Source organism: Cryptotermes secundus, unplaced genomic scaffold (genome assembly GCF_002891405.2).
Source record: "Cryptotermes secundus unplaced genomic scaffold, Csec_1.0 scaffold1437, whole genome shotgun sequence".
NCBI classification, from domain to species: Eukaryota; Metazoa; Arthropoda; class Insecta; order Blattodea; family Kalotermitidae; genus Cryptotermes; species Cryptotermes secundus.
The window spans coordinates 245863-259336 of record NW_019731298.1 but is presented as its reverse complement, the minus strand read 5'-3'; the positions used below and the strand labels follow the sequence as shown (position 1 = coordinate 259336).

The 13474-nt window shown below is 37.3% G+C and overlaps 1 protein-coding gene across 4 annotated transcripts in view; it reads left to right on the top strand.

Moving 5' to 3' along the window:
- LOC111867012 (mannosyl-oligosaccharide alpha-1,2-mannosidase IA) overlaps positions 1–11829 on the top strand; it is a 96604-nt gene extending 84775 nt beyond the window's left edge. For all 4 annotated transcript variants that reach the window (XM_023856469.2, XM_023856470.2, XM_033752508.1 and 1 more), the window contains 5 exons: positions 546–770; positions 1745–2028; positions 4105–4221; positions 6249–6427; positions 9571–11829. In XM_023856469.2, the coding sequence (XP_023712237.1) occupies positions 546–770; positions 1745–2028; positions 4105–4221; positions 6249–6368 (746 nt within the window). In that variant the 3' untranslated portion in view covers positions 6369–6427; positions 9571–11829. The remainder of the gene's footprint in view (positions 1–545; positions 771–1744; positions 2029–4104; positions 4222–6248; positions 6428–9570) is intronic.
- The last annotated feature ends 1645 nt before the right edge of the window (positions 11830–13474 follow it).

The following is a 13474-nucleotide window of genomic DNA, read 5'->3' as shown; positions in this document are numbered from 1 at the left end:
CTACCTAAACCCTCTCAAAGTCCATACCCTAAAGACAGCAACTGCAGTGTTTGCTAAAACAGAAAACTTTCAGCACTATATGTGCCTTATTCCTGAAGACTGAAGTGATACATTAAACTGGCCTTGCCAGTTAGTTAGTTAGTTAGTTAGGTAGTTAGTTAGAGGTTAGTCGCTGGCTTCCCCCCGCGGCAGCCCGGGTTTGATCCCAGGTCTGGTCAAGTGGGATTTGTGGTGGACAAAGTGGCGCTGGGGCGGGTTTTCTGTGAGTACTTCGGTTTCCCCTGCCAATCTTCATTCCATCAATTGCTCCACAATCACCCTCACCTATCATCTGGGGCTGGTACAATAGGCCAGAAGTGGCTGCAGTACAAGGGACTTACTCCCACCCCACTAGCAATAATAATAAATAATAATGATACATTAAACTCCAGCCTTGAAAACCTAATGACCTTTCAAGTTCATCGAAGTTTCTTAGTCTTTAAATTATTCATTTATTTAGTTAACAGTTGGATTGAATTTGAAATCACAGTGTACCTTTATTGCAGATCACATGTCAATGGGAGGTCTTGGTGACAGTTTTTATGAGTACTTGTTGAAGGCGTGGCTTCAGTCAGGGAGGGAAGACCAGGAAGCACGACAGATGTACGATGATGCAATACATTATGTTTTGATGTATATGCTTAAGGTATCATCTGGTGGTCTCACATATATTTCTGACATGAAGTTTGACCGACTAGAACATAAGATGGACCATCTAGCATGTTTCTCAGGTCAGTGATACAAGTAATACCTGAATTTTTTCAGTTTCTCTTTAATTATCCTTAATGTAACCACCATAACATTGTTCCTTAGAGTGAAACACATATGCAGTATAGTAAGGAAAAAGTTGTGGTAAATTTCTAATGGTGTAATTACTACATTAGACCTGCAGTCAATTACAGACATGGATATTAAAGGGGAAGTGGAAGATTCATTGAACAAATGACACACACAGACACTATTTATTCACATAACCCTCCACCTTGCCTGTCTGAACTGAATAACATATTAAAGTAAAACTTGCGTTCTTTTTATAAGTATGAAGACCTTCAGTAAATCCATTCTTGCATCAGTCTTTTTGGCTCTCTTGCTAAGTTTGATGTTTTATGTGTGAGAGATAACAGAAAATAATAATTTTATGTTGGCAGATTTATGTGTTGCTGCTAAACAAATTGAACTAGGTTTCAGCATCAAAACACATGGTGTAATAGAGGCAACAGAATGAATAAGTATTTGAGTATTTGAGATTTTGGATTCCCCACCGTGATCACTGCAAAAATTTTTTATCTTCAACAATGTAATGATCTACAGTCTGGTAAATGTTTATCAACATTTTAGAGGAATTTTCTGCCTCCATCTTCAAGGTAGAAGAGTGAAGGAAAGTCATTACCTTCTACACTTAAGATGGAAGCTTCAAAACATCAGAAAACATCTACAAGACTATACAGCATACATTCCAGAAGATGGTACTCTTCAGCTTAAAGTATTAGTTGGAAGCTCAGATTTTAGTCCGTCTGCCACTGGGCACATCTTTCTACAGTGTAGATTTTCTCTTGGACATCATGGTGTGCCTAATGGTTAGAGCTTTTAAGCAATCTCATGTACTGGTCAGGTGGAATGTGTCAGGTGTTGTTGCATTGTCTTCTTGAGTATGACTTGTGTTTTGTTTTGAAGACTAGGCTAAGCTCTGCTATTCTGTCTTCAGGTGGTATGATTGGACTTGGAGCTCACACATTGAAGAATGATTTATCCAAACGCTACATGGAGATAGCGGAGGCTATTACCAACACCTGTCATGAATCATATGACCGTACAGCTACAAAGTTGGGGCCTGAGGCATTCCGCTTCACTGAGGCCATTGAGGCTAAAGCACTCAAGAGCAATGAAAAGTATTACATTCTTCGGCCAGAAGTGATAGAGTCATACTTCATTATGTGGAGGCTGACAAAGCAGCAGAAATATCGGGATTGGGGCTGGGAAGCAGTGCAGGTGAAGAATCCATATTGTATCATACTCTAAGTAACAACAAAAACCATGTGGATGCTGGCATATAGTAGAAACATAGTAATCCATGTTTATGGAAAAGTTAAACTATTTTGGAATTCCTGTTCTCCATTCTCCTGTGCAGATTAATTTTGTTGTATTTTAGCGTCCTGTTGCACTGATTTGTATCCATGATGTATATGTATTGACCGTCTTCGTGTGCACACAGTCTCACTTGTCACTTCACTACATGTTTTGGCATCACTGTGCCATCCTCAGGTGCGTTATTTACATTAAAACTATTGCACTGCTCGCCATCATGTGTCATTTTATAAACGACGTAAGTAACACACCTAAGGATGGCACAGTGATGCCGAAACATGTACAGAAGTGACAAGTGATATTGTGTGCACTAGAAGACAGTCAGTACATACACATCGTGGATGCAGATTAATTTATTAGAGAAATTGAACATTGGATAGCTTTTTCATATCAGTATTTTCATTGCCTGCTTTGAAAGTAAAAATGTATGTATATCTTATACACGGAGCTTAAGAAGTCGTGGACATCAAACTATGCAGTTATATTTTGCTGGTTTCATGCACAAACTACAAGACATACAGCACTTACTGTTAATGTTTATAACCTTACAGCTTAGAAATGCAAAATCAAATCATGTCTTTACAACATATGCTCAAAATGGCTTCCCTGTTCAGCAATGCATACACGAGCTCTTTTTACCATGTTTGAGGCCACTTTGTGGAGCTCCTGTAAACTGATTCTGTTAATTGCCGTCATAATGTTCCTCTTGAGGTCATCCAGTGTATGCATATTGTTTTTATAGACTATTCCTTTGAGGTACCCCCAAAGGAAAAAATCTGCGGTTGACAAATCGGGCGAATGCCCAGGGGGCACAGTTCTTTCAAAATGAGATGGTCACCAAAAACCTTGTACAAGAACTGCATGGATTCATTAGATGTGTGACATGTGGCACCGTGTTGCTGCAACCAACACTTGCAATCATCCACTTCAAGAAGTGCAATAAACTGTGTAATGATGTCTTTGTACACTGGACTGTTCACTGTTGTTTCAAAGAAAATTGGGCCCACTATTCGACGATGTGATGCAGCACACCACACTCCAATTTTCTGACAGTACAAGGGCTTTTCATGTAACACATGTGGATTTTCAGATGACCAATTCCTATTGTTTTGCCTGTTCATGTAGCCACTAAGGTGAAACCACACTTCGTCAGTGAAGAAAACCTGATCAAACTCTTCAATTCCATGGTTGCCAACAAATGTCCAAAACCATCTACAGTCCACTAAGCATTTTTCTGTATCCAGGTCCTTCATTTGCTGCACACAGCGAACACGATATGCATGAAGGTGTAACTTCTTCATCGCTTTCTGAGCCCTTCTGTACGAAATCCCTGATTGTGCTGATAGTCTTCTCAGGCCTTTGAAGGGGAATGCTGCAACATTTTCTCCACATCAGCCAGTTTAGCTTCAGTTAAAATGACCGGTTTCCCAGATCTCTTCCTATCTGATACTGATCCACATTCCTGAAATCAGTTGATTATTCTCATTATCGTAGAATTGTTAGGAACTGCAGAATCTGGATATTTCTGACGAAACTCGTCTTTGACACATGCATAAGAATGACTGGCAAAATAATGTTCCACAATGAAAACTTTTTGTTCTTGGGAAAACGACATGTCTGTCATGCAATAAACAAAGCTATACTGCAGACGTCGTATGACTCATACATGACAGATGGTGTTTCTGCTCATTGTTAGTACCATCTAGCGGTAGGAGATATAATTATATTAACTGCAATACAATTTATAACAACTTTTAGTGCAACTTTTCGATCTCCCTATATGATGAATTTTATTCTGAGAAGAATTTCATTAAGAATACATAGATGCATATGTCCATAAATTTATGAGTTTTGTAAAATGGTATGCTTTGTTCATTTCTAAGGAAAATGTGTTATGTTTACATCCATAATATTATCAGTATGTGTCCAAAAGTATGCTACTGTAATTCATAAAATTCTGTAACTCTTTATCTTGTGTAGGCAATTGAGAAACACTGTAAAGTAGCAGGTGGCTATACAGGACTAAAAAACGTGTACCTGGAAGATCCACCAAAGGACGATGTGCAACAGAGTTTTTTCCTCGCAGAAACACTGAAAGTAAGTATTGTAATGGAGACTGTAACTAACTCATCTGCTCCAGGAAGCAGAGTTTGTTTTGAGAAGCTGACAGTTGCTCTGCTTATCAATAAATTCCCTGTCAGTTAATATAATCCAAAAGATCTTTACTGTATGCATGAAAGCTTTCCACCTACACCTTCATTCCATATTTTTTTAAGATCCACCTTAATATTATCCTCCAATCTAGGAGCAGCACTAGGTGTATAATCAGTAGGGACCGGATTTTTGTGCCCTAATAATCCCTTAAATATGTATGCATTTATGCATGAAAAACTTCCAAGAACAAGAAGTTCATACTAAATATTAAAATTGGTTTTACATTATTTTAAGACTAACAAATCAACATTTAAGTCAATTTTTTGTAATCACTGAATGATTCACTTGCAATGAAAAGCTGTACTTAAATAAGAATCATGCAACACAGCCAACATTGTTTCAATACAAGTTAAAAAAACCTGTGGTACTCACATTTGGCTCTCCAAACTTTGTGATAATGATGCTCCTGTACACAAGTCACAAAAAGGAATGGCTGCCATGAGAAATATGACCAACAACACTACAGTCTAGGCTGGGCCTCCGGTGGTTATTTCCTGGTCTGTAACCCAAAACAGCACTTGGATGGATGTCAGTTTTCAAGTGGCATTGAACTTAAAGTTGATATTTCAGAATGGTTTGAGGAGTAAGACAAAAACTTCTATTGAAGAAAGCAGTCTTCTGGGATTTGGCACCTTGTATATGTGGTGTTAACCGACGTTTCGGAGGAACGTATCGCCTCCATCTTCAGGGTAGAAGGAAAAATACAAGAAATCCGCAAGCGAAGAGACCGTGAGAACTGGTAAAAGCGGTCTGCACAGTCTCTTCACCTGCAGATTTCTTATATTTTTCCTTCTACCCTGAAGATGGAGGCGATACGTTCCTCCGAAACGTCAGTTAACACCACATATACACGGTGCCAAATCCCAGAAGACTGCTTTCTTCATAGTCACCACCGTGAAAGCCTCAAATCTTACAAAAAACTTCTATTCAGGCATTTGTACTATGCCAGAAAAATAGAGGAAGTGTGTCAAACTGAAAGAAAACTATCGAGGAAGAGTGAAATCATACTTCTTCTATCTCAATTGCAACATTGCTAGATAAATTATATATCTAGTGTCCTTCATATATCAAGATTTCCAAAGTCATCTGTTTCTTCAGGTTTTCTAGTTAAAATAATGTATTTCTTATTTACCTCATGCATGCTACATGTCACATCCACTGCATCCTCCTTGATTTGATCACCTCAGTTATATTTAGTGCAGAGCAGTGTCATGAAGCTTCTAATTATGTAATTTTCTCCATCATCCTTTTATTTAATTTCTCTTAGGTTCTGATATTATCCTTACAACTTTGTTGTTGTCATACTCCCTCAGTCTCTGTCCTTCCCATAGAGTGAGATACTAAGAAGTCACAACCATTCAAAACAAAGGTGAAATCATGGTTCTTCTAGATAGGAGATGGAAAGACAGAACATTCTGAATTTAGGGGTAGAATACATGCCCAGAATTTAATCTGCCCTTAGCTTCTTTGTTGATGTAATTTTGATTATTATATTTCTATAGAATTGTAAATTTGTGTTTTTTTTAATTGACACCAGTTTTGTCATGGTAACAATTACTTTACATCATAGTGTACTGCAATGTTTAATAAGTGCAAATGTGATAACAAAATAAACATTTGTGAATTTAATATATGCTTGAGTGATTTTATAAATATTATTGTTTTTTTTGACATTAATGACTATTTAATACTTAACTAGAAATTACTAGGGAAGACTAACAATTATGTGGGAGTGTTATTTTCATACTGGAAATACTTCTCATGAACTGTATTTGGATAAGGAAATATCCCTGCAAAACTAATAACAGGAATGAAACAAAATATAAAGATCAGCTCTTTTTATCAGTGTTCTTGCAGTCTTGTTAAGCTGAGTAATATTCATTAAGATCATGTTTTTATTTGTGTTTCAGTATCTGTACCTGTTGTTTAGTGATGATAGTCTAATGTCATTGGATGAGTGGGTGTACAACACAGAAGCACACCCTCTTCCCATCAAGGGAGTCAATCCTTTATACAGGGAACAAGTATAAGGCTTGTAATCTTAGGGTTTTTGATTGCCACTTCTAGTATGTTAATTTATTTATTACAGGTAAGACTCGTACTTCATATGCTTTAACTTTCTTGTATGAGACTTGTGAGATTGTCCATTGTCTTCTGTTCCAGTTTCTTTAAACTGTGAACTGTAATCTATTCAGCTGAGAAATTAGTGTCAAATTCTACACGAATAATTGATCATATGAGGGTTGGAACTTTAATAGTGGCAACTATTTATTTACAACTTATACAAAATAAGTGCATGTTTCAAAGTTTTACTGTCCTTCAGTGTAGTCACCACCATTGTGTACAACCCGTTGCCAGCGACATGGAAGTCGTAGGATACCTTTAGCAGCGCCTGTTGTGTTGATAGTTCAAATGGAATGGTCTACTGCCTGAATAATCTCTGGAACAGTTCTGAAGCGAATGCCACAAAGTGGTTCCTTCATCTTAGGAATCAAGTCGAAGTCACAAGGGCTTAAGCCTGGGGAGTATGGTGGATGGTACAGCACTTTCCAGCCCCATCGATCAAACACATCAGCCACAGCTTGCGCTCTATGTGGCCAAGCATTGTCCTGCAAAATGATGGGTGGGTTCTGCAGAAAGTGTCACCACTTCTTTCTCAAAGCTGGTCGCAGGTTGTGTTTCAAAAATGAATGGTAATACTGCGCATTCACGGTCTGCTGTTGGGGAATGGTATGTGTTAGGATAACACCATCACAGTCGTACGCGAGAATCACCATAACTTTCACATTGCTGGGTTCTGACAAACTTTTGATTTTCGTGGTGACCCGTAATGACACCATTCATTCGATTTGAGTTTCATTTGTGGCTCGTACGATTTGGCCCATGTCTCATCCAGCGTAATGATATGGCATAAGAAAGTCTCTCCTTCACCCTCATAGCACTCCAAGTGGTTAAAAACAGCGTCATATCATAGCCATTTCTGCATTTCCATCAAATCATGCAGAACCCATCGTGATGCAGTTTTTCTCATGCCCAGACATTCTTTCAGAAAGTGAAGCACAGTCATATGTGCCAATCCTGTCTCTCGGGCCAGCTCACGAATTGTATGGTGTTGATCACTTTCCAGTAATGCGGAAAGAGCATGCACTTCTTCACTGACACTAGGATGACCTGGCCGATGCATGTCTGCCACATTTTGGCATCCCTCGTTGAAGGCTTTTACCCACCTTGCCACTGTTCTGTAAGGCAATGCAGATTCTCTGCAAGCCTCTTGAAGACCTTGATGACACTGTCTTGCTGTATGGCCTCTGGCATATTCAATCTTTATCCAACTCCGTTGTTCCTGTTTTCAAAACATCATGACAGCACTACATTAGACCGCCAGCTAAGACGAGGCTCTGTTGTTCACGTCACTGCGCATGCACATGATGTGGGAAGGGGGAGTCCAATTGCTCTGAGGTATGGTAGGTATGTAACTAACATGTGGTATAAGCGACATTATTTGGTTCCGTTGCATGGTGTCTCTACAGCAGTATTGCTACTATTAAAGTTCCAACCCTCGTACTTCCTGTTTGTACTGCAATGCTTGTTCTGGTAATTTTTGTACTTTTTTCCAGTAATTAAATCAGTGGTATGTTGATCTTTCACAGTCAGTGTATGTATCTCGTAAGGTTGCTACATGCAACAGTCATGTGGTGGTAGAGATGAAGGACTTATGTGTGAATATTCATATCTGTTTTCAGGAACATTACACGAAGAGAATTTCTGACAACGTAATTTTCAATGTCATACAATTCTGTATTGTTGTTTTTTAATGTACCTTTTTCTTAAGAAAAAGGATGGCTTAGCAGCACCCACCCACATGTTTTAACTGTTTAACTTAGTTTCATGAAATATGGTGTGAACATTATGACATCGAAGCTATTCCAACCCATCTTCTTAACTTCCTGAAATCATTAGTAACAGTGTGGTCAACACACAGACTTGTGAAGTTTGAATGACACTGGCACCACTTAATATAAATGTTCTGAAATTATTTAATAATAACTACGTCCCAAAAATTTTTGTTAATGATGTTTGGGTAATTTTTTTGTAGAATAGAAACATCATAGTGGCTGAAGAGTTCTTTCTTCTGGAACATGACCCTATTGAAAGTGAACCAACATTTTGGAGGAACATGTTGCCTTCATCTTCAGGGTTGAAGATTAAGCCCAGCAGTCTTTACTTGCTGTCTGCTACATGTTGGCTCCTTGCTTGCCTTGCTCTTCGACCCTGAAGATTGAGGCAGTACATTCCTCTGAAAAGTTGGTTGACTTTCAGTGGCATACATGATGTTATGTCCCAGAAGCTAGAGCTCTTTATAACCACCACTGTGAGACTCTGGTCCTATCATTGTAGTTGTTGAAAATTTTCGTTTAGTAGTTGTAAGGTGTCTGAATTTCGTTTGTGTTTTGAAAAGAGATCCTGGGGGAGTTGGTGCCTTGTCTGGGCCAATAAGGAAGGTGGACACTGAAAAGAAAGAAAGAACCCTTTTAAACATCACAGAGTGCACCGTAGAAAATGGTGGCAACTGGTGTGCCCTCCATGCACCTTAAACTGCTATTTATTTCCTTTCATAACTTCCCAGTTCAGTGTCAGTATTGAACTGGATGCAGCACCAATCCCAGTTTTTCCCTGCTTTGTTTTTCTTTTTATCTAAATCTAACCTAACCTAACACACAGAACCAACCTACACACTTCCTCCCTGAAGATGGATGCAGCATGTACCTTTGGAACATTGGCAACATTGCTCACTTACACACCATCCAACAACTTAATTAACATTGACATTAACAATAACACCAATGACCACGATGCCGTTGCTGATGACGATGATGACAGTGACACTGACACCGACAACGATGACAGTCTGTTGCATATGAATATTTACATTTCCATGCAGTACAGATATTTGTATCACTGGAACATAATTCTATAACTACAGACGCATGAACTAGCATTCTGTTACTGGATTTTAAGCTTACATCATATAATTATAATATAACAACACAAGATTTACAGGAATGTAAGCCTTTAAATTGAGATGTGTCTGGAAATCCATGTTTGCTACTGGAAATAATCTGGGCATTGGATGTGCTGGTAATGTACATTCTTGATTAGCAAAGACAAAAAGTATGGTTTGCATTTTGTGAAAACTTGGATTTAAATAAATAAGATGTATTTTTCTTTCAGGCGAAGTTGTTAAAACAGGACTTTGTAAATTTAACACAAGCAAATGAAGTTATAGTAGTAATGAGTTCTATGAACAAGGGTCGTATCAAGAAGGAGCAATCCTGCAAGAAGTGGGATTTGATCACGTGGAAGGTAGTGTTGAATAATATGCCCCAGTGAGCTTATAGGTAAAACAGAAGAGAAATATCAAGAAGACTGAAGGATGGGGTATGGATACCATTCTTCACAATGTGAAGACATCGGTTATTGCTTCTGTGCAAGAAGATATGAACTTGAGAGATACTGGCACAGGAGTTAAATTGAAAATTTTGCTCAAGTGCGATGAGAAAAAAACTATAATTGAACCACATAGATTATAGTTTGTGAAAACCTACCACAACTTGGTCAAAGGAATATTTTGCAGCTTCTTCAACTCCATTTCCTCCCTGGCACTGGTGATTAACCTCAGGTGTTTTAATTTATATGGTGATAGCATTTTGAGGAAATTCGGAAGTGCATGAACAGTTTGTTCTTCTATTTAGGAAACATTTTTCCATTGTCTGGATGATTCACGAAAGCAATCTTTTTATGAATGTTGCAGTGGCAATATGTGGGTTATCTGTCTCACTTCAAAATAGTTTTGAGACATTGGGTCAATTATGTTTGATGCATTAAGATAAGTGGGCACTAATGAAATGGAATGCTTGAAGATTAATGGATGAGTTGGTAGTAACAGAGACATTGAAATAAATAGAGATAGCTCATTAATAAGTTAATATCTGTATTTGGCAATTGAAATTTGTAGTATGCATAAAGAGTGCAGTATGTAAGATATTTCGGCGTGCTGTGATTTTACAGCCCATATGTACAAAGTTTGCTTTTATCTTTGTTGTCTATAATTTATGTCCATAGGAAAGAGCATTTGGCCAATTGAGTACTGTCTCTGCCCCTTTGAATTTATAAGTCAGTTTCATTGACTTCTCCTCCTGCCCAAACTGGCAATATTTTTTTTTTTTTTTTTTTACTGTGGAAAAATAGAAAAGTGCGTACAAAAAGGATGGAGAAGAAATGGACACTTTTATTGTTGTCTCTCAGATACTGTAACTTATGCAGTGATATTTTGCTTAACATTCTATAGGAAAAACAGGGCTTTGAATTGAAATTCAGAAACTTTCTATTCATTATTCATGATAGTAAGTTCTTGTATGGTATCTAATTTATTTGGCTGTTATGGAGTCATTAGATAAGTGGTGACTTTTTAAGGTTGGTCCATTGTTAAAATGTTGTTTTCTTGTCTATTGTAACTGACTCCGTTATTACCAATATTCAGACAAGTACACTTACGTTGTTATTATTTAATGTTATGGGTATTTATTTATTTTTAAACTTTCATATATCATGAAGCAATACTATGTGATGGCACTGCTTGTGTAAGGTCACCAATACTCACTTATGTTTCTTGTAAGCTGTATTGGCCCTTGTAGTGCTATGCCCAGTCAGATTAAGAGAAATTATTAGAATCAGTTGTATTATATTTGTATCTGCCATTCTGGATAGGTAACGTGTCAGTTCTTTGTGGGAGAATTGAAAAATTATGCCTGTTGTAGAAAATATTACATCTGAAGATTACTCCAAACTCATAGCAGCCACTGAGGTAAAAGGTAAAGTTATACTTGTGCTTAACTAATCAAGCATTACACCATTAAGGCATATGGGGAGTGGATGTATAGATCCACTTTGTCTTCAAATTTGAAAATTTAAACAGTGTTGCATGTCACTTCTTGTATATTAGCATCATGGAAGGCTGGCACTAGAAGGGTTAAACATAGAATCTTGGGTCATGGGTAACTTGAATGCATGCAAGGAGGTTGTACTGAAGTCAGCATACAGTGGTACAGTAATGCACAACATCATTTTCTGCTGTGAGAACCACACTGTACCTTCATAAATATATGGTAGATGTAACAGTTTGTGAAGGTTCTATAATGTCTTAGCTCCTGTGTTCGTGGTATATGAGGAATAATCAGGTCATACAGCACAAACAGGTTATATTGGTAAGAAAATTAAGGTTTTGGTTGAAATTGATGTCTCTTCTCTGTTTTTAAACCAGTGATGTGAACTTATAGATGAGGAAATGAACCATTCCTCACGTTCAGGATTGTATGGCACTGCTAATAATTACTGGACTTTGACAGAAGAGAAACTTGAAGAGAGCAGTCTTCTGGGATGTGGCGCCGTGTAGGTATTGTGTTAACCGATGCAGCTGGGTTTATTCTCGACATTAGTCTATTTGCACCTGCTCGTGCTGGTTCTTCGCTTCTGGATTTTTTCTTTTTTTCTTCTACCCTGAAGATGGAGGTGATACATTCCTCCTTAATGTCGGTTAACACAATACTTACACGGTGCCACATCCCAGAAGACTGCTCTCGTCATAGTCACCGCCTTGAAAACCTCAAATCTTAGAGAAGAGAAACTTGCCCTACTGTCTGATTTTTGTGTGATGTGTGTTTTCTCTTTGTTCCTTATGGAAACAGCTATAGTCTTAATAGAGCTGCATTATAGCACTTCAATTTATTTCTCTACAACCACCTTGCATTTATCTCATCTGCCTTGTAATAATCACAATATTATTTGATCTCTTTAATATTATTATTATTATTATTATTATTATTATTATTATTATTATTATTATTATTTAGATAATGAGGAATGCAAACACCATTGGTTTTATTATATAGTCTTTTTTTAGTCTAGAGCAAGAATGGGCAAGGACTTTGTCACTGTGTAGTAACAGGTACTGTTAGTCTCACCAGTACATTTTCTCCTGGTTTGTATTCAAATAATGAAAGAATTGTCAAGAAGTTTAGAAGGGTTATTTGTCATGATGACTGGCTTCTGGTACCAGTAATCAAACGTCAAACTTTTATTTACATATTATTGCATGTGGTAATCATGTGCTTCCTTTTGTATTGTAGTATTGCATTGTGTTGGAAGGACATGAGAAAATTATCTTCTACATTCATGGACTATGCTATTTTGATTCTTTGGATTACATTTGCACTTTTGGTGGTTGTATAGAATGCAGATATTATGATAATTCAAATATAAAATGTACTCTGGGACTAACAGAATTTTGAATGTCATGTCTTGTTCAGTATTAATATTTGTGAGACTTGGTATCATATGACAGGTGTCTCTTTATACCATTGCACCCACAGGAAGCTGTCATAAATCTTCGCCTACATATTATTTGCCACAACAGATCTAGGAGGATATTTCGGTATTTCAGTGATATAAAAATGGTATTACACAGTACCGCGTTTAATTTCTTTACTTTGGGATCTTGTCTTCTTGGGATGTTGGTGCGCCCTATTCATAACCTTTATGTAAAACACTAAGCAATTGTATCAATGTGTAGATTTTCAGTAGCACTGCCAGGGGTTTTTGAAAGAGTAATCACATAAAGATACTCTTACATGATTTGTAAGTAATTTTAAGAGAAAAGTACATAGTCTGAATATTTGGAATAAATTTAAATAGTGTAAATCTAAGTTCCATAATTAAATTCCCCAAATATTATACTGGTAGTTGTTGGCCCTTTGTTCTAATCAGGTTCATTGCAAGAATCAAAGGTAAACATTGGGGGATGTTGGACAGTGCCCAGGTTTTAGAGGTTTATATTTATGGCTCCTTTGAAATAAATTATTTAATAATTGTGGCATTTTAGGCCTTACTTTTGTTATGGGAGATACCTTTTATTTTTGTGTTGGAATTCTGTGAGTGGTGATGTCTGATATCGTATCATGATGATAATATTCATTACAGAGTAGCATGTGTTCTCCTAATATTGACAGTACTCATATTTACTGCTGTAAGGCATATGGAAATGGCTGATGTTCATCATGGAATACAGAAGTTTTATTTT